The sequence below is a fragment of the Somniosus microcephalus genome, chromosome 16 (assembly GCF_052327205.1).
Source record: "Somniosus microcephalus isolate GS21.2 chromosome 16, FLI_Smic_1.0, whole genome shotgun sequence".
In the NCBI taxonomy this organism is placed as follows: Eukaryota; Metazoa; Chordata; class Chondrichthyes; order Squaliformes; family Somniosidae; genus Somniosus; species Somniosus microcephalus.
In genome coordinates, this window is record NC_141002.1 from 108,274,640 (window position 1) to 108,299,735 (window position 25,096).

The window sequence follows — 25,096 nt, forward strand, 5'->3', positions numbered from 1 at the left end:
GCTGAGAGTCCGTCACACGCAGTCCGCTGAGAGTCCGCCACACTCAGTCCGCTGAGAGTCCGTCACACTCAGTCCGTTGAGAGTCCGTCACACACAGTCCGCTGAGAGTCCGTCACACTCAGTCCGCTGAGAGTCCGTCACTCTCAGTCTGCTGAGAGTCCGTCACACACAGTCCGCTGAGAGTCCGTCACACTCAGTCCGCTGAGAGTCCGTCACACTCGGTCCGCTGAGAGTCCGTCACACTCGGTCCGTTGAGAGTCCGTCACACTCAGTCCGCTGAGAGTCCGTCACACGCAGTCCGCTGAGAGTCCGTCACACTCAGTCCGCTGAGAGTCCGTCACACTCAGTCCGCTGAGAGTCCGTCACACTCAGTCCGCTGAGAGTCCGTCACACACAGTCCGCTGAGAGTCCGTCACACTCAGTCCGCTGAGAGTCCGTCACACTCAGTCCGCTGAGAGTCCGTCACTCTCAGTCCGCTGAGAGTCCGTCACACTCAGTCTGCTGAGAGTCCGTCACACTCGGTCCGCTGAGAGTCCGTCACACTCAGTCCGCTGAGAGTCCGTCACACTCGGTCCGCTGAGAGTCCGTCACACACAGTCCGCTGAGAGTCCGTCACACTCAGTCCGCTGAGAGTCCGTCACACTCGGTCCGCTGAGAGTCCGTCACACTCGGTCCGCTGAGAGTCCGTCACACTCAGTCCGCTGAGAGACCGTCACACTCAGTCCGCTGAGAGACCGTCACACGCAGTCCGCTGAGAGTCCGTCACACTCAGTCCGCTGAGAGACCGTCACACGCAGTCCGCTGAGAGTCCGTCACACTCGGTCCGCTGAGAGTCCGTCACACTCAGTCCGCTGAGAGACCGTCACACACAGTCCGCTGAGAGTCCGCCACACGCAGTCCGCTGAGAGTCCGCCGCACGCAGTCCGCTGAGTGTCCGTCACACACAGTCCGCTGAGAGTCCGCCGCACGCAGTCCGCTGAGTGCCCGTCACAATCAGTCCGCTGAGAGTCCGCCACACGCAGTCCGCTGAGAGTCCGCCACACGCAGTCCGCTGAGAGTCCGCCACACGCAGTCCGCTGAGAGTCCGTCACACTCAGTCCGCTGAGAGACCGCCACACGCGGTCCGCTGAGAGTCCGTCACACTCGGTCCGCTGAGAGTCCGCCACACGCAGTCCGCTGAGAGTCCGCCACACGCAGTCCGCTGAGAGTCCGTCACACTCGGTCCGCTGAGAGTCCGTCACACACAGTCCGCTGAGAGTCCGTCACACTCAGTCCGCTGAGAGTCCGTCACACTCAGTCCGCTGAGAGTCCGTCACAATCAGTCCGCTGAGAGTCCGTCACACTCGGTCCGCTGAGAGTCCGTCACACTCAGTCCGCTGAGAGTCTGTCACAATCAGTCCGCTGAGAGTCCGTCACACTCAGTCCGCTGAGAGTCCGTCACACTCAGTCCGCTGAGAGTCCGTCACACGCAGTCCGCTGAGAGTCCGTCACACTCAGTCCGCTGAGAGTCCGTCACACTCAGTCCGCTGAGAGTCCGTCACACTCAGTCCGCTGAGAGTCCGTCACACGCAGTCCGCTGAGAGTCCGTCACACTCAGTCCGCTGAGAGTCCGTCACAATCAGTCCGCTGAGAGTCCGTCACACTCAGTCCGCTGAGAGTCCGTCACACTCAGTCCGCTGAGAGTCCGTCACACTCAGTCCGCTGAGAGTCCGTCACACTCAGTCCGCTGAGAGTCCGTCACACTCAGTCCGCTGAGAGTCCGTCACACGCAGTCCGCTGAGAGTCCGTCACACTCGGTCCGCTGAGAGTCCGCCACACGCAGTCCGCTGAGAGTCCGCCACACGCAGTCCGCTGAGAGTCTGTCACAATCAGTCCGCTGAGAGTCCGCCACACGCAGTCCGCTGAGAGTCCGTCACACTCGGTCCGCTGAGTGTCCGTCACACTCAGTCCGCTGAGAGTCCGTCGCACTCGGTCCGCTGAGAGTCCGTCACACACAGTCCGCTGAGAGTCCGTCACACTCGGTCCGCTGAGAGTCCGTCACACTCGGTCCGCTGAGAGTCCGTCACACACGGTCCGCTGAGAGTCCGTCACACTCGGTCCGCTGAGTGTCCGTCACACTCAGTCCGCTGAGAGTCCGTCGCACTCGGTCCGCTGAGAGTCCGTCACACACAGTCCGCTGAGAGTCCGTCACACTCGGTCCGCTGAGAGTCCGTCACACTCGGTCCGCTGAGAGTCCGTCACACACGGTCCGCTGAGAGTCCGTCACACTCGGTCCGCTGAGAGTCCGTCACACACGGTCCGCTGAGAGTCCGTCACACTCGGTCCGCTGAGAGTCCGTCACACTCAGTCCGCTGAGAGTCCGCCACACGCAGTCCACTGAGAGTCCGCCACACGCAGTCCGCTGAGCGTCCGCCGCACGCAGTCCGCTGAGAGTCCGTCACACACAGTCCGCTGAGAGTCCGCCACACGCAGTCCGCTGAGAGTCCGCCGCACGCAGTCCGCTGAGTGTCCGTCACACACAGTCCGCTGAGAGTCCGCCGCACGCAGTCCGCTGAGTGTCCGTCACAATCAGTCCGCTGAGAGTCCGCCACACGCAGTCCGCTGAGAGTCCGCCACACGCAGTCCGCTGAGAGTCCGCCACACGCAGTCCGCTGAGAGTCCGCCACACGCAGTCCGCTGAGAGTCCGCCACACGCAGTCCGCTGAGAGTCCGTCACACTCGGTCCGCTGAGAGTCCGTCACACACAGTCCGCTGAGAGTCTGTCACAATCAGTCCGCTGAGAGTCCGTCACACTCGGTCCGCTGAGAGTCCGTCACACTCAGTCCGCTGAGAGTCTGTCACAATCAGTCCGCTGAGAGTCCGTCACACTCAGTCCGCTGAGAGTCCGTCACACTCAGTCCGCTGAGAGTCCGTCACACGCAGTCCGCTGAGAGTCCGTCACAATCAGTCCGCTGAGAGTCCGTCACAATCAGTCCGCTGAGAGTCCGTCACACTCAGTCCGCTGAGAGTCCGTCACACTCTGTCCGCTGAGAGTCCGTCACACTCAGTCCGCTGAGAGTCCGTCACACTCAGTCCGCTGAGAGTCCGTCACACGCAGTCCGCTGAGAGTCCGTCACAATCAGTCCGCTGAGAGTCCGTCACAATCAGTCCGCTGAGAGTCCGTCACACTCAGTCCGCTGAGAGTCCGTCACACTCTGTCCGCTGAGAGTCCGTCACACTCAGTCCGCTGAGAGTCCGTCACACTCAGTCCGCTGAGAGTCCGTCACACTCAGTCCGCTGAGAGTCCGTCACACGCAGTCCGCTGAGAGTCCGTCACACTCGGTCCGCTGAGAGTCCGCCACACGCAGTCCGCTGAGAGTCCGCCACACGCAGTCCGCTGAGAGTCCGTCACAATCAGTCCGCTGAGAGTCCGCCACACGCAGTCCGCTGAGAGTCCGCCGCACGCAGTCCGCTGAGTGTCCGTCACACTCAGTCCGCTGAGTGTCCGCCACATGCAGTCCGCTGAGAGTCCGCCACACGCAGTCCGCTGAGAGTCCGCCACACGCAGTCCGCTGAGAGTCCGTCACACTCAGTCCGCTGAGAGTCTGTCACACTCGGTCCGCTGGTCCTTGCTGCCCAGTTCGACACACTCTTGGTTCCCATTTTCCGACGGTGTTTTGGACAAAATTGCCATTTCCTGACGCAGCTGGTTAGTAGGTGATTTGCTCACTCTATTCTCAGCCATTGTTCCAGTTTCCATGCTCAACTTTTCTACATGTGCGCACACAAAACATATTCTCATTGAAACATATCAAATTCTTACAGGGATTGACAGTGTAGATGCAGGGAGGATGTTTCCCCTGGCTGGAGAGTCTAGAACCAGGGGTCACAGTCTCAGAATAAGAGGTCGGCCATTTAGGACTGAGATGAGGAAAAATTTCTTCACTCAGAGGGTGGTGAATCTTTGGAATTCTCTACCCCAGAGGGTTGTGGAGGCTCAGTCGTTGAGTATATTCAAGACAGAGATCGATAGATTTTTGGGAATTAAGGGATATGGGGATAGTGCGGGAAAGTGGAGTTGAGGTAGAAGATCAGCCATGATCTCATTGAATGGCGGAGCAGGCTCGAGGGGCCAAATGACCGACTCCTGCTCCTATTTCTTATGTTCTTAAAAGGAACAGCTGGAAAAAGATGGCAAAGCTTCAGTCAGTTTGGCAAGCGATGCTCACTCTGTTGGAAGAAGACAGTCAAACTGATTGCTGAACCGTGGCAGATTCCAACTTCATGTAAACCCAGTTGACACTTCCCCTCAAATCCAAACAAAGGGTGAGCCAAGTCCATCAATGTCATGGTGAATCATCTCCCACCACTCCCAGCGATTGTTTATCGGTGTCTCCATGCCAATACTTCATTAATCTCTCTTGCTTCTGGACAGTCCGATGTCATTTAAAACGAGTGACTTCGGACTGTCAAGACAAAGGCTTACCAGCAAAGTTGAAGCCCATGGAATAAAAGGGACAGTGGCAGCATGGATACGGATTTGGCCAAGTGACAGGAAACAGAGAGTAGTGGTGAACGGTTGTTTTTCGGACTAGAGGAAGGTATACAGTGGTGTTCCCCAGGGGTCGGTTCTAGGACCACTGCTTTTTTGATTTTTATTAATGACTTGGATGTGGGTGCACAGGGCACAATTTCAATATTTGCAGATGACACAAAACTTGGAAGTACAGTGAACAGTGAGGAGGATAGTGATAGGCTTCAGGAAGACATAGACAAGCTGGTGGAATGGGCGGACACGTGGCAGATGAAATTTAACGCAGAAAAGTGTGAAGTGATACATTTTGGTAGAAAGAATGAGGAGAGGAAATATAAACTAAAGGGTACAATCCTAAAGTGGGTGCATGAACAGAGAGACCTGGGGGTATGTGTGCACAAATCGTTGAAGGTAGCAGGGCAGGTTGAGAAAGTAGTTAAAAAGGCTCACAGGATCCTGGGCTTCATGAATAGAGGTATAGGCCTAGAAATTCAGTTAGGGCGCCCAGCTCGCCTGGGCGCCGGAATTACCGCTGCGCGCGGAGCCACTTGCGCCAGCGGGAAATTCAGTTTCAGCGCCCCAAGTGGAAGCCGGCCGCTGAACAAGGGTTTCGGCGCCCCGCTTGGGGCGCTGAAACTGAATATCGGCGTGTAAAGTGCCGCAGCGCCACCCGCTGCGGCACGGCAGCCTGCGGTACTGCAGGCCTACCTCTCATTCTTAAGGGGGAGGTGCCTGCAACAGTGCGATCCCCGCTCGCGAGTGCCGGCAAATGAGCCCGGCACCAAGGAGAAGTGCCGGGCTCTCTGGAAACAGCCGGCAATGCCGCGGGGGGGGGGGTGTAGGAGGCCGGGGAAGGAGGTGCGGGCAGGCGGCCGCCGAAAAAGCGGCCGGCCGCACCTCCACCTTAACTCGCCCCACTACCGGCACAGGTAGGCCCCGTGTACCGGTCGCTGTTTGCGGCCGGCGCGAGAGAGGCGGCAGCAACCAAATATGGCCAGCGGGGCGATAGCGGGGCGCTGCGCACACCAATGACGTCATCGGTGGCGGCGCAGCGCTACTGGCTAACGCCGCCATTAGCGCCCTGCTAAATATGGCAGTAGGTTTGCACAGTGGCGCAAAAGCCCTCTTTGGGTGCAAACTGGTGGCGCAGGCCACTGAATTTTTAGCCCATAGAGTACAAAAGTGTGGAAATTATGATGAACCTTTATAAAACGCTGGTTCGGCCCCAACTGGAGTATTGTGTCCAATTCTGGGCACCACACTTTAGGAAGGATGTGAAGGCCTTAGAGAAGGTGCAGAAAAGATTTCCGAGAATGATTCCAGGAATGAGGGACTTCAGTTACGTTGAGAGACTGGAGAAGCTGGGGTTGTTCTCCTTAGAGCAGAGAAGATTGAGAGGAGATTTGATAGAATCATAGAAAGTTACAGCACGGAAGGAGGCCATTTCGGCCCATCGTGTCCGCACCGGCCAACAAGGAGCTATCCAGCCTAATCCCACTTCCCAGCTCTTGGTCCGTAGCCCTGCAGGTTACAGCATCCCAGGTGCACATCCAAGTACTTTTTAAATGTGGTTAGGGTTCCTGCCTTTACCACCCTTTCAGGCAGTGAGTTCCAGACCCCCACAACCCTCTGGGTGAAGAAATTTCCCCTCAAATCCCCTCTAAACCTTCCACCAATTACTTTAAATCTGTGCCCCCTGGTTTTTGACCCCTCTGCTAAGGGAAACAGGTCCTTCCTATCCACTCTATCTCGGCCCCTCATAATTTTATACACCTCAATAAGGTCTCCCCTCAGCCTCCTCTGTTCCAAGGAAAACAGACCCGGCCGATCCAGTCTTTCCTCATAGCTAAGATTCTCCACTCCCGGCAACATCCTTGTCAATCTCCTCTGTACCCTCTCTAGTGCAATCACATCTTTCCTGTAATGTTTTATACAGTTGAAGCATAACCCCCCTGCTCGTGTATTCTATGCCACGGCTAATAAAGGCAGGCATTCCGTATGCCTTCTTAACCACCTTATCTACTTGGCCTGCTACCTTCAGGGATCTGTGGACATGTACTCCAAGCTCCCTTTGTTCCTCTACACTACACCTCAATAAGGTCTCCTCACAGCCTCCTCTGTTCCAAGGAAAACAGGCCCAGCCTATCCAGTCTTACAAGTGTTCAAAATCATGAGGGGTCTGGACAGAGTAGATAGAGAGAAACTGTTCCCATTGACAGAGGGGTCCAGAACCAGAGGACACAGATTTAAGGTGATTGGCAGAAGAACCAAAGGCGACATAAGAAAAACTTTTTTACACCGCGAGTGATTAGGATCTGGAATGCACTGCCTGAAAGGGTGGTGGAGGCAGATTCAATCATGGCTTTCAAAAGGGAATTGGATAAGTATCTGAAGGAAAGAAGTTTGCTGGGTTACGGAGAAAGGGTGGGGGAGTGGGACTAGGTGAAGTGCTCTTGCAGAGAACCGAATGGCCTTCTTCCGTGGTGTAACCATTCTGTGATTCTATGAATTATGCGACATGGCCATTCCGTTGTGTTGTGCACTTTCTTCAGTATTGACGGAATGTGTCTGGACTGTCACTGCGGTGTAACCGTCGGATTGCAGTCCTGGAGGACTGTCTCTGCGGTGTAACCGTCGGATTGCAGTACTGGAGGACTGTCACTGCGGTGTAACCGTCGGATTGCAATCCTGGAGGACTGTCACTGCGGTGTAACCGTCGGATTGCAATCCTGGAGGACTGTCACTGCGGTGTAACCGTCGGATTGCAGTCCTGGAGGACTGTCACTGCGGTGTAACCGTCGGATTGCAGTACTGGAGGACTGTCACTGCGGTGTAACCGTCGGATTGCAGTACTGGAGGACTGTTGCTGCGGTGCAACTGTCGGATTGCAGTCCTGGAGGACTGTCACTGCAGTGTAACCGTCGGATTGCAGTACTGGAGGACTGTCACTGCGGTGTAACCGTCGGATTGCAGTACTGGAGGACTGTCTCTGCGGTGTAACCGTTGGATTGCAGTACTGGAGGACTGTTGCTGCGGTGTTACCGTCGGATTGCAGTACTGGAGGACTGTCTCTGCGGTGTAACCGTCGGATTGCAGTACTGGAGGACTGTCTCTGCGGTGTAACCGTCAGATTGCAGTACTGGAGGACTGTTGCTGCGGTGTTACCGTCGGATTGCAGTTCTGGAGGACTGTCTCTGCGGTGTAACCGTCGGATTGCAGTTCTGGAGGAGTGACTGGTCAATAAGCCAAACCCAACTGCTTGGCAACAGCACCAAAGCGGCTGGAACTTCCTCTCAGCATTCTGGACCAGTCCCACCCTGATAGTCCACGCCCTGCTTCTGCTGCCCGGGGCGCTGTCCCCCGACTGCGCCGTTAACTGCCGCTCAATGCACAGAGGTGACCATCGTTCACCAAACCAGTGTGGTCAGAGTGCACACGGAGACTTGGGAAAACTCTGTGTTACCCGTTGACTGAATTGTCCCAAGTGTTCCTTTCTAGCCCAGCAACCACCAGGATAAATGTCGTGAGGCAGCCCCCTTGTTAAACCGCTGATGTAAAATACCCCTCGAGCTGCACAACCAGATTGAGGTTGTGTCATGTGCCAAAGGCTCGGGTGGTGCATAGTTACTGTCTAATGTCTCATAGTAAAGGAGCTTCTAGGGAAGAGTGATCATAGTATGATAGAATTTCAAATTCAGTTTGAGGGTGAGAAACTTAGGTCTGAAACTAGTGTCCTAAACTTAAATAAAGGCAATTACAAAGGTATGAAGACAGAGTCGGCTAAAGTGGACTGGTAATAAAATAGATTAAAGGGTAAGACGGGAGATAAGCAGTGGCAGACATTTAAGGAGATATTTCATAACTCTCAGCAAAGCTATATTCCAGTGAGAAAGAAAGACTCCAAGAAAAGAATGACCATCTGTGGCTAACTAAGGAAGTTAAGGATGGTATCAAATTGAAAACAAAGGCATACAATGATGCGAAGATTAGTGGGCGGCTAGAGGTTTGGGTAATTTTTAGAAACCAGCAAAGGATGACTAAAAAAATAATAGAGGGAGAAGATAGATTATGAAAGTAAACTGACAAATTTACTAGTGTTCTTTGAGGATGTAACAAGCAGGGTAGATAAAGGGGAACAAGTAGATGTAGTGTATTTGGATTTCCAGAAGGCATTCGATAAGGTGCCACATAAAAGGTTACTGCACAAGATAAGAGCTCACGGGGTTGGGGGTAATATATTAGCATGGATAGAGGATTGGCTAACTAACAGAAAACAGAGAGTCGGGATAAATGGGTCATTTTCCGGTTGGCAATCAGTAACTAGTGGGGTGTCACAGGGATCAGTTCTGGGGCCGCGGCTGTTTACAATCTATATTAATGACTTGGATGAAGGGACCGAGTGTAATGTAGCCAAGTTTGCTGATGATACAAAGATAGGTGGGAAAGCAAGTTGTGTGGAGGGCACAAAGAATCTGCAAAAGGATATAGATAGGCTCAGTGAGTGGGAAAAAATTTGGCAGATGGAGTATAATGTGGGAGGTTATCCACTTTAGTAGGAAGAATTAAAAAGCAAATTATCATTTAAATGGAGAGAGACTACAGAATGCTGCAGTATAGAGGTGTCCTTGTACATGAAACACAAAATGTTAGCGTGCAGATACAGCAAGTAATTAAGAAGGTAAATGGAATATTGGCCTTTATTGCAAGGGGGATGGAGTATAAAAGCAGGGAAATCTTGCTACAACTGTACAGGGTGTTGGTGAGACCACACCTGGAGTACTGCGTACAGTTTTGGTCACCTTATTTAAGGAAGGATATACTTGCATTGGAGGCAGTTCAGAGAAGGTTCACGAGGTTGATTCCTGAGATAAAGGGGTTGTCTTATGAAGAAAGGTTGAGCAGGCTGAGCCGATACTCATTGGAGTTTAGAAGAATGAGAGGGGATCTTATTGAAACATATAAGATTCTGAGGGGGCTCGACAGGGTAGATGCTGAGAGGGTGTTTCCCCTCGTGGGGGAATCTAGAACTAGGGGGCATAGTTTCAGAATAAGGGGTCGCCCATTTAAGACGGAGATGAGGAGGAATTTCTTCTCTCAGAGGGTGGTGAATCTTTGGAATTCTCTACCCCAGAGAGCTGTGGAGGCGGAGTCAGTGAATATATTCAAGGCGGAGATTGACAGATATTTGAGCTACAGGGGAGTCAAGGGGTGTGGGGAGAGAGCGGGAAAGTGGTATTGAGGCCAAGATCAGATCAGCCATGATCTTATTGAATGGCAGAGCAGGCTCGAGGGGCCGAATGGCCGACTCCTGCTCCTATTTCTCATGTTCTTATATACAACTGGGTTCTTCAGTCTATATTAGAGTGGCTGGTGAACATTACCAAACAGAGCTGCCATGTGTGACGGTTTCACCCAGCACCATCAGGTCCCAGTAGAAGAGTGTCCACAGAAAATAAATGTCAAGAAAGGCTAAAATATTTAATAAATTTGATGAAATGATCCAAAATTGTATCAGTAGTCAAGTGCAGGAAGTTCTCCGGCCGTTTCCACTGAGCTGGAGTTGCTTCGGTGATTGGCTTGTTGGAGTGGCTGGATTGTCTGGAGTTGTTTCGGTGATTGTCTGGCTTGTTGGAGTGGCTGGTCGGCGATTGTTTCGAAACTCTCAAATCTTTTCTAGTTTGTTACCAACTGAACGTAATGAACAAACGTGACTGTGTTTGCCAACAGTTTGTGACATAAATGGAATGTCACATGTTCCTCCAGGAGTTTTGAGGAATAATCTGCCGGTTGTCACTGGAGGGCATGGATTGACCCCGGACGGTGATGGAGCCCAAACCCTCTGAACTTTGTGAATAGCAGAATGTTTATCTGTGTGTTCAGGATCTCACTGCGCAAGAACATTCCATTCTGTTCTTCTGAGATGAATAATTCTTTATCATAAATCTAATTGGGAATGCCTTTTGTTGCAGTTTCCCATTAACTTACTGCAGGCAAGCAATGCCTCTCAGTGCTGCGACACCTCTGTTGCCGCCAGCTGTGGCTCCTCTCTCTCTCCTTGGCTACCATCCTTCAGCCTCGCAAACAAGTCAGTAAATCACTGCAGAGGGTCCTTGGTTACTCGGCCGTCTAGATGGCCGTCATTGCCTCGCTCCTGCTAGTTAGGCTGCTGATTAGAAGCGGCTTGCTTTACTGAATGCCATGCTTGAATCTTCCAGGATGTTACACAAAGTTCCTCTGTAAACACTTTTAACAATCGCACTTCATAAAATAAAAACCCTCCGTTTTAAAAACATTTGACTGTTAAACCATTGGGTCTTGTTCCAGTGAACAGCAATATCATCCAATATGCTGCAGTATTCCATATTCCAGGGACTACAAGCCTAGTTTATGTAATCTCTCACGACCACCTTCTCAGGGCAACTAGGGATGGGCAATAAATGCCGGCCTGGCCAGCGACACCCACACCCACAGAATGAATAAATACCCGAGAGTTATCAGTATGTGAGCTGTGTGTTCAGTGTGTGATTCACGACCCACACTATGTATTTGATGGTGTGATAAATGCCTTTGATTAGTGGTTATCTTTCGCTGAACATCTGAGGATTTAATTTATCCTAACAGCTCCCTGTCACATTGCCAAATTGTGCAGATGTTTTAGAGATTGAAACATCTGTAAACCATTTTGATACGGGTCAGAATTCTGAGCAGAATGTTCTGGAAATAGACATTGAGGAGGAGAGGAGCTGAGGCATACTCTGGTCGTCAGTGAGAAAACAGTTAACCCAAAAAAACCACAGCCCGCACCTCAGTCTCTCACTCGGAGCAGAGTCTCATACATGCCCCTCGCAGAACCGGTCTGAGTGGCTGTTGCAGCTCCCACTGGTCCATCATGTTTCAGCACCTTCCAACTCTTCTGTCATTTTCCCTCCCACCTTTATTTTTCTCTCGGTGGCTTTCTATCTTTGTCTATCAAAGAATCATTTACAACACAGGAGGAGGTCGCTGGCCTGTCCCTCTGAAAGAGCTATTCCCTTAATCCCGTTCCTCTGCCCTTTCCCATACCCTTGTCATTTATTCTATTTCCATCAATCCATTTGCCTTTTAAATGCAGTTACGGACTCTGCTTCCCATATAGTCTCTGCTCGGACATCCTACGTCCTAATTTCTCCCGTCGTTCTTCTGGTGCTGATTTTAAATTTAAGCCCCTCTAATTTCCCCCTGTTTACCTTATTGAAACCTTTCAAGGTATTAAACCCCACTATCAGATCTCCTCTTACCCTTCTCTGTTCCGGGATTGGGAGCGAGCGGATTTGGGATCGGGAGCGAGCGGGTTCGGGATCGGGAGCGAGTGGTTCTGGGATCGGGAGCGAGCGGGTTCTGGATTGGGAGCGAGCGGGTTCAGGATCAGGAGCGAGCTGTTCCGGGATTGGGAGCGAGCGGGTTCGGGATCGGGAGCGAGCGGGTTCGGGATCGGGATGGGGAGCGAGCAGGAGCGAGCGGGTTCGGGATTGGGAGCGAGCGGGTTCGGGATCGGGAGCGAGCGGGTTCGGGATCGGGAGCGAGCGGGTTTGGGATCGGGAGCGAGCAGTTCTGGGATCGGGAGCGAGCGGGTTCGGGATCGGGAGCGAGTGGGTTTGGGATCGGGAGCGAGTGGGTTCGGGATCGGGAGCGAGCTGTTCCGGGATTGGGAGCGAGCGGGTTCGGGATCGGGAGCGAGCTGTTCCGGGAATGTAAGCGAGTGGGTTCGGGATCGGGAGTGAGCGGTTCTGGGATCGGGAGCAAGTGGGTTCAGGATTGGGAGCAAGCTGTTCCGGGATTGGGAGCGAGCTGTTCCGGGATTGGGAGCGAGCAGGTTCGGGATCGGGAGCGAACTGTTCCAGGATTGGGAGCGAGCGGGTTCGGGATCGGGAGCGAGCGGGTTCGGGATCGGGAGCAAGCGGGTTCGGGATCGGGAGCGAGCAGGTTTTGGAATAGGAGCGAGTGGGTTCGGGATTGGGAGCGAGCTGTTCTGGGATTTGGAGCGAGTGGTTTCGGGATCGGGAGCAAGCGGGTTCGGGATCGGGAGCAAGCGGGTTCGGGATCGGGAGCGAGCTGTTCTTTTGTCACTAAGAGAAGCTGGTTATCCAATAGGGATACGGTGCCACGATCACTCCAGAATGGTTGGTTCAATCCCAAACCTCTCCCTTATTTGGAATCTTCTCATTGAGGCGTTTCTATGGTGACTCGGTGCTGGTGCGTGATTGGCTGGTTGACCCGGGTACAGTAGCCCAGTGGTGCTGAGCGTGAACTATAACCCAGAGGTCATGAGTTCAAATGCCACGTGGGAAATTATGAAACTGAATTCAATAAATCTGGTAATTTGTGGCTGGCACCAGGAAATGATCATGAAATCTGTCGGAATGTTGTAAAACCTAACGGATTCATGAATTCCCTCCTGAGAACACAAGAGGAGGAGGCCATTCAGCCCCTCGAGACTATGCTGCCATTCAATGTGATCACGGCTGATCTGTGACCTAACTCCACCCACCCGCCTTGGCTCCTATCCCTTAATACCCTTGGCTAGCAAAAATCTTTCGATCTCAGATTTAAAATTATTAATTGAGCCCCAGCATCGGCTGCTTGTTGTGGGAGAGAGTTCCACACTTCTACCACCCTTCGTGTGAAGAAATGTTTCCTAACTTCTCTCCTGAATGGCCTGAATCTGAATCCTTGGATCCCTTTGCTCTACTATAACTAAAATATCTAGCACAAGGCTTCAGAAAGCTTTACTAAGATAGAATGGGGGCTGGGGGATGTGGAGTGTTTCTGCCTTGTGTATTCATTACATCCCGTATTGTAACCGAGCCCTGGGGGAGTGACCGGTCCCAGTGGAGCTCAGTGCCCTGGGGGAGTGACCGGTCCCAGTGGACCTCAGTGCCCTGGGGGAGTGACCGGTCCCAGTGGAGCTCAGTGCCCTGGGAGGTGAAGCCCTGGGGGAGTGACCAGTCCCACTGGAGCTCAGTGCCCTGGGGGAGTGACCGGTCCCAGTGGAGCTCAGCACCCTGGGGGAGTGACCGGTCCCAGTGGAGCTCAGTGCCCTGGGAGGCGAAGCCCTGGGGGAGTGACCGGTCCCAGTGGAGCTCAGTGCCCTGGGAGGCGAAGCCCTGGGGGAGTGACCGGTCCCAGTGGATCTCAGTGCCCTGGGGGAGTGACCGGTCCCAGTGGAGCTCAGTGCCCTGGGGGAGTGACCGGTCCCAGTGGAGCTCAGTGCCCTGGGAGGCGAAGCCCTGGGGGAGTGACCGGTCCCAGTGGAGCTCAGTGCCCTGGGGGAGTGACCGGTCCCAATGGAGCTCAGTGCCCTGGGAGGCAAAGCCCTGGGGGAGTGACCGGTCCCAGTGGACCTCAGTGCCCTGGGAGGCGAAGCCCTGGTGGAGTGACCGGTCCCAGTGGACCTCAGTGCCCTGGGAGGCGAAGCCCTGGGGGAGTGACTGGTCCCAGTGGAGCTCAGTGCCCTGGGAGGCGAAGCCCTGGGTGAGTGACCGGTCCCAGTGGACCTCAGTGCCCTGGGGGAGTGACCGGTCCCAGTGGAGCTCAGTGCCCTGGGGGAGTGACCGGTCCCAGTGGAGCTCAGTGCCCTGGGAGGCGAAGCCCTGGGGGAGTGACCGGTCCCAGTGGAGCTCAGTGCCTTGGGGGAGTGACCGGTCCCAATGGAGCTCAGTGCCCTGGGAGGCGAAGCCCTGGGGGAGTGACCGGTCCCAGTGGAGCTCAGTGCCCTGGGAGGCGAAGCCCTGGGGGAGTGACCGGTCCCAGTGGACCTCAGTGCCCTGGGGGAGTGACCGGTCCCAGTGGAGCTCAGTGCCCTGGGGGAGTGACCGGTCCCAATGGAGCTCAGTGCCCTGGGAGGCGAAGCCCTGGGGGAGTGACCGGTCCCAGTGGAGCTCAGTGCCCTGGGAGGCGAAGCCCTGGGGGAGTGACCGGTCCCAGTGGACCTCAGTGCCCTGGGGGAGTGACCGGTCCCAGTGGAGCTCAGTGCCCTGGGGGAGTGACCGGTCCCAGTGGAGCTCAGTGCCCTGGGGGAGTGACATAGAAACATATAAGATAGGAGCAGGAGTAGGCCATTCGGCCCTTCGAGCCTGCTCCGCCATTCAATGAGATCATGGCTGATCATCCAAATTCAGTACCCTGTCCCTGCCTTCTCCCCATATCCCTTGATCCCTTTAGCCTTAAGAAATATATCCAACTCTTTCTTGAATATATTTAATGAACTGGCCTCCACCGCCCTTTGTGGCAGAGAATTCCACAGGTTTACCACTCTCTGGGTGAAGAAATTCCTCCTCATTTCAGTCCTAAATGGCTTACCCCTTATCCTTAGACTATGACCCCTGGTTCTGGACTCCCCGGCCATCAGAAACATCCTTCTTGCATCTAGTCTGTCCAGGCCTGACAGAATTTTATAGGTTTCGATGAGATTCCCTCTCAACCTTCTAAACTCCAGTGAGTATAAGCCCAATCGACACAATCTTTCCTCATACGCCATTCCTGCCATCCCAGGTATCAGCCTGGTGAATCTTCACTGCACTCCTTCCATGGCAAGAATGTCCTTCCTCAGGTAAGGCGACCAAAACTGCACACAATACTCAAGGTGCGGTCTCACCAAGGCCCTGTACAACTGTAGCAAGACATCCTTGTTCCTGTACTCGAACCCTCTTGCTACGAAGGCCAACATACCATTTGCCTTCTTAACCGCCTGCTGCACCTGCATGCTTACCTTCAGCGACTGGTGCACAAGAACACCCAGGTCTCTTTGCTCTTCCCCTTCTCCCAATCTATTGCCATTCAGATAATAATCTGCCTTCCTGTTTTTGCCACCAAAGTGGATAACCTCACATTTATCCACATTACAGTGCATTTGCCATGTTTCTGCCCAATCACCCAACCTGTCCAAATCATACTGGAGTTTCACGACATCCTCCTCACAGCATACCCTCCCACCCAGCTTTGTGTCGTCTGCAAATTTGGAGATATTACATCCAATTCCCTCGTCCAGATCATTAATATATATTGTGAACAGCTGGGGTCCTGGGACCGATCCTTGCGGTACCCCACAAGTCACTGCCTTCCACTCAGAAAACGACCCGTTTATTCCAAGTCTTTGCTTTCTGTCCGCCAACCAGTTCTCTATCCAAGTCAATACCTTGCCCCCAATCCCATATGCCTTAATTTTGCACGCTAATCTCTTATGTGGGACCTTATCGAAAGCCTTCTGAAAGTCCAAATACACCACATCCACTGGTTCTCCCTTATCTATTTTACCAGTTACATCCTCAAAAAATTCCAGTAGATTAGTCAAGCATGATTTACCTTTTGTAAATCCATGTTGACTTTGTCCGATCCTGTCACTGCTTTCCAAGTGCTCTGCTATTACATCTTATATAATGGACTCTAGCATTTTCCCCACTACCGATGTCAGGCTTACCGGTCAATAATTCCCCGCTTTTTCTCTACCACCTTTTTTGAATAGTGGAGTAACATTAGCTACCCTCCAATCCATGGGTACTGTTCCAGAGTCTATCGAGTTCTGGAAGATGACCAGCAATGCATCTACTATTTCTAGGGCCACTTCCTTAAGTACCCTGGGATGTCGATTATCAGGCCCTGGGGATTTATCGGCCTTCAGTCCCATCAATTTTCCTAACACCATTTCCCTACAAATACTGATTTCTTTCAGTTCCACCCTTTCATCAGACCCTATGTTCCCCGGCATCTCTGGGAGGTTATTTGTGTCCTCCTTTGTGAAGACAGAACCAAAATATGTATTTAGTTGGTCTGCCATTTCTTTGTTCCCCGTTATAAATTCCCCTGATTCTGACTGCAAGGGACCTACGCTTGACTTCACCAATCTTTTTCTCTTCACATATCTATAAAAGCTTTTACAGTCAGTTTTTATGTTCCCTGCAAGCTTACTCTCATATTCTATTTTCCCTTTCTTAATTAATCCCTTTGTCCTCCTTTGTTGAATCCTAAACTGCTCCCAATCCTCAGGATTATTGCTTTTTCTGGCCAATTTATATGTCCTCTCTTTGGATCTTTTCTATCCCTAATTTCCCTGGTTAGCCATGGTTGAGTCACCTTTTTTGTTTTATTTTTATGCCAAACTGGGATGAACAAATTCTGTAGCTCATCCATTTGAATGTTTGCCGTTGCCTATCCGCCGTCAACCCTTTGAGTGCCATTCCCCAATCAATCCTACCCAACTCTCTCCTCAGACCATCGTAGTTTCCTTTATTTAAATTGAGGACCCTAGTCTCTGAGTCAACTACTTCATTATCCATCTTAATGAAGAATTCGATCATATTATGATCGCTCCGACCCAAGGGGCCTCGTACAACAAGATTGCTAATTAATCCTTTCTTGTTACATAATACCCAGTCTAAGATGACCTGATCTCTGGTTGGTTCCTCGACATATTGGTCCAGGAAACCATCCCGTAAACACTCCAGGAAGTCCTCCTCCACCGTATTGTTACTAATTTGGTTGGCCCAATCTATATGTAGATTAAAGTCACCCATGATGACTGCTGTGCCCTTATTGCACGCTTCTTTAATTTCCCTTTTAATGCCATCCCCAACCTCCGCCTTACTGTTTGGAGGTCTATATACCACTCCCACTAATGTTTTTTTCCCCTTAGTATTCCTCAATTCTACCCATACAGATTCCACATCATCAGAGCTAATATCCTTCATTACAATTGTGTTAATCCCTTCTTTAACCAGTAATGCTACCCCGCCTCCCTTTCCTTTTTGCCTATCTTTCCTGAATATCGAATATCCCTGGATGTTGAGTTCCCAGTCTTGGCCATCCTTGAGCCACGTTTCCGTAATCCCAACCAAATCATATTCGTTTACCTCTATTTGCGCAGCCAATTCATCCACCTTATTACAAATGCTCCTCGCATTAAACACAAAGCCTTCAGGCTTGTTTTTTTAACGCTCTTAGACCTATTAGAATTATTATTTACTGTGGCCACGTTTGATTTAAACCGTTGATTTCTCTGACTGCCACTTTTATTTTTCTCCTTCCTATCTTTTGCTTTTATCCTTGTTTCCCTATCCTCTGTCTCCCTGCTCAGGTTCCCAACCCCCTGCCATTTTAGTTTAAACCCTCCCCCACAGCACTAGCAAACACTCCCCCTAGGACATCGGTTCCGGCCCTGCCCAGGTGCAGACCGTCCGGTTTGAACTGGTCCCACCTCCCCCAGAACCGGTTCCAATGTCCCAGGAACTTGAATCCCTCCCCCTGGCACCATTCCTCTAGCCACGTATTCATCTGAAGTATCCTTCTATTTCTACTCTGACTAGCACGTGGCACTGGTAGCAATCCTGAGATTACTACCTTTTGAGGTCCTGTTTTTTAATTTATCTCCTAACTCCCTATATTCCGCTTTTAGGACCTCATCCCGCTTTTTACCTATATCGTTGGTGCCTATATGCACCACGACAACTGACTGTTCACCCTCCCCTTCCAAGATGTTCTGCAGCCGCTCGGAGACATCCTTGACCCTTGCACCAGGGAGGCAACACACCATCCTGGAGTCTCGTTTGTGGCCGCAGAAATGCCTATCTATTCCCCTTACAATTGAATCCCCTATTACTATAGCTCTACCCCTCTTTTTCCTCCCATTCTGTGCAGCAGAGCCACCCCTGGTGCCAGGAAGTTGGCTGCTGCTGCCTTCCTCTGATAAGCCATCCCCCCCCAACAGTACTCAAAGTGGTGTATCTGTTGGAGAGGGGGATGGCCACAGGGGACCCCTGCACTACCTGCTTGCGCCTAGTACTCTGCCTGTTGGTCACCCGTTCCCTTTCTTCCTGTCCAACCTCTACCTGCGGTGTGTCTAACTCCGTAAACGTGCTATTCACGATGTCCTGAGCATCGTGAACGCTCCAGTATGCATCCAATCGCAGCTCCAATGCCGCAATGCGGTCTGTCAGTAGCTGCAGCTGGATGCACTTCCTGCACATTTAGTTGTCAGGGACACAGGAAGTGTCCCTGAGTTCCCACATATCGCAGGAAGAGCATATCACGTGGCCGAGCTGTCCTGCCATGACTTATGCTTTAATTCATTGAATTTAAATTAAATCAATCAATCCCACTAATTACACTACAGTTAACTGGTTTACCAACAGTCCCCGCTACACCAGAGAGACCTTAGCAACTATAAACCAGAGTTAAAGTTTAAAAAAGAGAGAAATACTCACCAACCAATCACTTACCTGCTTCCTGGTGACGTCACACTTTGATTACTTTTTACCTCTCTCCCCCGCTGTTGAATTGGTCGGGCCTCGTTCACTGCTCACACCCAGGTCCGATGCTCTGGTCGGGCCTCGCTGCTCGCTGCCGGTTTTATGCTCCGCCTCGCCTCACTGCTCACACCCAGGTCCGATGCTCAGTGCCCTGGGAGGTGAAGCCCTGGGGGAGTGACCGGTCCCAGTGGACCTCAGTGCCCTGGGGGAGTGACCGGTCCTAGTGGAGCTCAGTGTCCTGGGGGAGTGACCGGTCCCAGTGGAGCTCAGTGCCCTGGGGGAGTGACCGGTCCCAGTGGAGCTCAGTGCCCTGGGAGGCGAAGCCCTGGGGGAGTGACCGGTCCCAGTGGAGCTCAGTGCCCTGGGAGGCAAAGCCCTGGGGGAGTGACCGGTCCCAGTGGAGCTCAGTGCCCTGGGAGGCGAAGCCGTGGGGGAGTGACCGGTCCCAGTGGACCTCAGTGCCCTGGGAGGCGAAGCCCTGGGGGAGTGACCGGTCCCAGTGGAGCTCAGTGCCCTGGGAGGCGAAGCCCTGGGGGAGTGACCGGTCCCAGTGGAGCTCAGTGCCCTGGGAGGCGAAGCCCTGGGGGAGTGACCGGTCCCAGTGGAGCTCAGTGCCCTGGGAGGTGAAGCCCTGGGGGAGTGACCGGTCCCAGTGGAGCTCAGTGCCCTGGGAGGCGAAGCCCTGGGGGAGTGACCGGTCCCAGTGGAGCTTAGTGCCCTGGGAGGCGAAGCCCTGGGGGAGTGACCGGTCCCAGTGGAGCTCAGTGCCCTGGGAGGCGAAGCCCTGGGGAAGTGACCGGTCCCAGTGGAGCTCAGTGCCCTGGGAGGCGAAGCCCTGGGGGAGTGACCGGTCCCAGTGAAGCTCAGTGCCCTGGGAGGTGAAGCCCTGGGGGAGTGACCGGTCCCAGTGGAGCTCAGTGCCCTGGGAGGCGAAGCCCTGGGGGAGTGACCGGTCCCAGTGGAGCTCAGTGCCCTGGGAGGCGAAGCCGTGGGGGAGTGACCGGTCCCAGTGGAGCTCAGTGCCCTGGGAGGCGAAGCCGTGGGGGAGTGACCGGTCCCAGTGGACCTCAGTGCCCTGGGAGGCAGGATTCCCTCGAGGAAACAAGTCGGGAAATTCCTTCCAAACTGATCCTCCCGACTGGTTCACAGCACCGAATGTAACCAGTCCAATGATCTCAGCCCAGACGATCAGGTCCCTGCTTATTCAGGGTTGTTATTTAGAGGCAAATCTAATAATGTCTTGTCATCATTTAATGACATTAAGAATCAAACATGGTCACAGTTAGTAAGAAAAAGTATTAAGAAACCAACATATGGAACACAAATATTATTGTGTTAGAGATGACACTTTATTCCATTTCCGTTGCCTCCTATTGTGCCCTTGCTGACTGTGACTGTGCCGGGGTCTCCCGTCTATGGGCAGTGTTGCCCTGTTAGTGCCTGTTTGACCCAGGAGACCGAATATCGGCAGCACGTTCAGGAGCCATGAGAGGGAGTGTCCATTCCGACCACGACACGGGCACTGACACCACAGGGAGGGGCTCCTGGTCAAAGCTGGGAGACACGGAGACCAACATCCCATAATGCTGCCTGTGTGACTCACAGGGCAGCACGTTTAGCACCTGAGCCAGTGACGCCTTTAACAGGCTGGAATATCGGTTGCAGTGAGTTAGGGTTAGAGCGATGATGTTACCCGTTAACTGAATGAAGATGTGTGCGTGGGCACTCTGATCACAAAGCCAGGTTTCTAAACTATCGTACAAGTGTTTAAAACTGAGAGGGGTTTGGACAAATTGGATCAAAGTAAGATTTTCTGTCATGTTCAGAATTTAAGCACAAGTCATACTTACAAACTAAGGACAACAAAAGCAAATAGGAAATGCAGGAGGAACTTTTAAAAGATGGGCCGAAGGTCTCCTGCAGAACCTGTTGCAATGCTACCATATAAACTCTTACGGAATGAAGTATGAAGCATTAGGGTGTGTGAGGCTGAACTGACCTCTCGCTCTGTTCCACAGGTGACCTGGTCTCACGGGCAATGCATCACCTGCAGCCGCTGAACTGGACACACTGTGGGAACGGCACTCCTGCCCATTATAAACAGGGGCCCCTGCACTGGGAGTCCGAGGCACTCTACACCCTCTGCTACTTCATGCACTGTCCACAGATGGAATGGGAAAACCCGAATGTGGAGCCGGCTAAAGTCACCTTGACCACAGAGAGGTACCAAGTGGGCGAACGCCCAGCGACTTTACTCTAACACCGTTAACATCGTCAGCTAATAAATAATCTCACTTTCCTTCTGAAATCCACCCTGCCCTGTTACACCGCAGTCAGAGACCGCCTCATTGAGGTTAATGGCCTCCACACTTCAGTAGCCAGGAATGCCGGGCGCTGGGCAGAGTTTTCTGATCATTTGCCAGGTCCGAGTGTGGAATCTGGCCGAGCGAATGGACTGACTCAGCACCTAGAGGTGAGATGGAGAGATCGTGCTGCATCTTGTACTGACACTAATTCAGCTTCTGCAAGCTAATCGGGATCAGTCACGCTATCGGGATCAGTCACGCTATCGGGATCAGTCACGCCATCCAGTCAGTTCTGTCACTCATTATATGACGACTAACTATTTAAAGAACAGAATTGTAAAAAGAAACACATAAACATGCCCATTAATCCTCGTTGCCTGTGAGGGTTTGATTTTAAGCGGGTTACTGATGGTAGTGTTTTCACTTGAAGTTAAATTGAGAGTTGTGCATCAGCTCGTATCCTGTGCAGTAAAAATTAACCATCAGGCTTTGTAAAGTGTCAGAAAATATGAAAGAGATCAAATCCATCAGGAGGGAAATCAGATCTGAACTATTGGCACATGCGTACGTTAATTGGCCTTTCTGTTCTCTAAGCTTCTCTTAGCTTGGCTCAGTGGGCAGCACTCTCAACTCTGAGTCAGAAGGTTGTGGGTTCAAGTCCCACTCCAGAGACTTGAGCAGATAATCTAGGCTGACACCCCCAGTGCAGTGGGAGTGCTGCACTGTCGGAGGGGCAGTACTGAGGGAGCACTGCACTGTCGGAGGGTCAGTACTGAGGGAATGCTGCACTGTTGGAGAGGCAGTACTGAGGAAGCGGCGCACTGTCGGAGGGTCAGTACTGAGGGACTGCTGCACTGTCGGAGACGCAGTACTGAGGGAGCGCCGCACTGTCGGAGGGTCAGTGATGAGGGAGTGCAACACTGTTGGAGGGGCAGTACTGAGGGAGCGCTGCACTGTCGGAGGGGCAGTCCCGAGGGAGCGCCCTGTCGGAGGGGCAGTATTGAGGGAGCGCTGCACTGTCAGAGGGGCAGTACTGAAGGAGTGCTGCTCTGTCGGAGGGGTGGCACTGAGGGAGCGCTGCACTGTCGGAGGGGCAGTACTGAGGGAGCGCTGCACTGTCGGAGGGGTAATTCTGAGGGAGTGCTTCACTGTCGGAGGGCCAGTACTGAGGGATTGCTGCACTGTTGGAGGGGCAGTACTGATGGAGCGCCGGACTGTCGGAGGTGCAGTACTGAGGGAGCGCTGCACTTTCGGAGGGGCAGTGCTGAGTGAGCACTGCACTGTCGGACGGGCAGTACTGAGGGAGCACTGGACTGTCGGAGGGGCAGTACTGAGGGAGTGCTGCACTGTCGGAGAGGCAGTACTGAGGTAGCGCCGCACTGTCGGAGGGTCAGTACTGAGGGAGCGCCGCACTGTCGGAGGGTCGTTATTGAGGGAGTGCTGCACTGTCGGAGGGGCAGTACTGAGGGAGCGCCGCACTGTCGGAGGGTCAGTACTGAGGGAGCGCTGCACTGTCGGAGGGGCAGTACTGAGGGAGTGCCGCACTGTCAGAGGGTCAGTGCTGAGGGAGGGCTGCACTGTCGGAGGGTCAGTACTGAGGGAGTGCTGCACTGTCGGAGGGGCAGTACTGAGGGAGCACTGCACTGTCGGAGGGGCAGTCCTGAGGGAGCGCCCTGTCGGAGGGGCATTATTGAGGGAGCGCTGCACTGTCAGGGGCAGTACTGAAGGAGTGCTGCTCTGTCGGAGGGGTGGCACTGAGGGAGCGCTGCACTGTCGGAGGGGCAGTACTGAGGGAGCACTGCACTGTCAGAGGGGCAGTACTGAGAGAGTGCTGCACTGTCGGAGGGTCAGTACTGAGGGAGCGCTGCACTGACGGAGGGGCAGTACTGAGGGAGCGCTGCACTGTTGGAGGGTCAGTACTGCGGGAGTGCTGCACTGTTGGAGGGGCAGTACTGAGGAAGCGCTGCACCGTCGGAGGGACAGTACTGAGGGAGCGCAGGACTGTCGGAGGGGCAGTACTGAGGGAGCACTGCACTGTCGGAGGGACAGTACTGAGGGAGCGCTGCACTGTCGGAGGGGCAGTCCTGAGGGAGCGCCCTGTCGGAGGGGCAGTATTGAGGGAGCGCTGCACTGTCAGAGGGGCAGTGCTGAAGGAGTGCTGCTCTGTCAGAGGGGTGGCACTGAGGGAGCGCTGCACTGTCGGAGCGGTAATTCTGAGTGAGTGCTTCACTGTCGGAGGGCCAGTACTGAGGGGGTGCTGCACTGTTGGAGGGGCAGTACTGATGGAGCGCCGGACTGTCGGAGGTGCAGTACTGAGGGAGCGCTGCACTTTCGGAGGGGCAATGCTGAGTGAGCACTGCACTGTCGGACGGGCAGTACTGAGGGAGCGCTGGACTGTCGGAGGGACAGTACTGAGGGAGCACTGGACTGTCGGAGGGGCAGTACTGAGGGAGTGCTGCACTGTCGGAAAGGCAGTACTGAGGTAGCGCCGCACTGTCGGAGGGTCAGTACTGAGGGAGCGCTGCACTGTCAGAGGGGCAGTACTGAGGGAGCGCCGCACTGTTGGAGGGGCAGTATTGAGGGAGCGCTGCACTGTCGGAGGGGCAGTATTGAGGGAGCGCTGCTCTGTCGGAGGGGCAGTACTGAGGGAGCGCCGCACTGTTGGAGGGGCAATACTGAGGGAGTGCCGCACTGTCGGAGGGGCAGTATTGAGGGAGCGCTGCACTGTCGGAGGGGCAGTACTGAGGGAGCGCCGCACTTACGGTGCCATCTATCAGATATGACGTTAAACTGAGGCCCTGTCTGCGCTCTCAGGTGGGTGTTGAAGATCCCATGGCCACTTTCCAAAGAAGGTTCTCCTGGTCTTCTGCCCAACATTAATCTCTTAAAAAAAACAGGTTTACTGGTCATTCATCCCATTTGCTGTGTGTGCGATCTTGCTCTGCGCAACTGACTGCACTTTAAAAGTTGTGTATTGGATGTGAGCACTGTGATGTCTGGACGATGTGATAAATCGCTGATTATATCTGTGATGTGAGTGAAGTTTAGAGCAGTGATGATGTGCTGTCACCTACAGGCCGTTCCTGGTACTGCCACCGTTGATGGAGTGGCTCCGAGTGGCTGTGGCTCACGCTGAATATCGCAGGAGTTTCTCCGTCGACAGTGATGATGTTCGACAAGCTTCCCGGCTCCTGCTTCCCGGAGTCGATTGTGAACCTCGCCAATTAAAGTACGACTAACTCCAAACTCAACTCACACTCAGCACCCCAGGACTCGATGGGCCAAATGGCCTCCTTCTGTACCGTTGTGACTCTATGGGCTGGATTTTGTCAATGGGGAGCTTTCGGAGGCGGCTCTCCCACTTGTCGGGTTTTAGTCCCGCCTCCATCAACTTCTGGCCAACCCACGCTATTTTCCCTTGATCGACCTTGTTAAGCCCGCCCAGCGGGTTCAGCAGGCCAATTAAGGGAAAGCCGGTTACAGAGATCATCAGCGCATGACGTTTCATCCGTCAAAAATTTTTGACAGATGAATTGTCATCGTTTGATAGCTCTGTGAAGCTGTCAAACACTGACATTCTCTGTAGTTTGATGAGTTCTTAAATTCAAGACCTCATCAAACCTCTTTTGCAGAAATAAGATGGTTGTTGCATTGGAGAATGCAGCGGCTATCTGTCATCTCTACCGCGGAGGTGTGAAACTCTCCGCATACCCACCGACTGAAGCCTGCAGGAAGAAACAAAGGGAAGTAAACTTTTTCTATCACTTTCCACTTACCTCACATACTCACCTCTCCACACTTGCGCCCATCACTTACCTTTTGCACCCCGCAGACCCACTACTCGCCTCCAAGGAGACGGGACCCGGCGCGGGTCGGCTACCCGCCTCCTGGCAAGATGGCACGGAGACAGGTTGGGCACCCGCCCCCAGATTCTGCCATTTTCCCGGCAGTCCCACCTCCCCAGGGCTGGCAAGATCGCGCCCTGTGACACCAAACCC

At 53.4% G+C, this 25,096-nt stretch overlaps 1 protein-coding gene across 2 annotated transcripts in view; it reads left to right on the plus strand.

The window, feature by feature from the left end:
• Nucleotides 1-25,096, plus strand: part of abtb3b (ankyrin repeat and BTB domain containing 3b) — a 234,491-nt gene that overhangs the window by 138,720 nt on the left and 70,675 nt on the right. For both annotated transcript variants that reach the window (XM_086009710.1, XM_086009708.1), the window contains exons 3-4: nt 20,811-21,015; nt 24,175-24,327. In XM_086009710.1, coding sequence (XP_085865836.1) covers nt 20,811-21,015; nt 24,175-24,327 — 358 coding nt within the window. The remainder of the gene's footprint in view (nt 1-20,810; nt 21,016-24,174; nt 24,328-25,096) is intronic.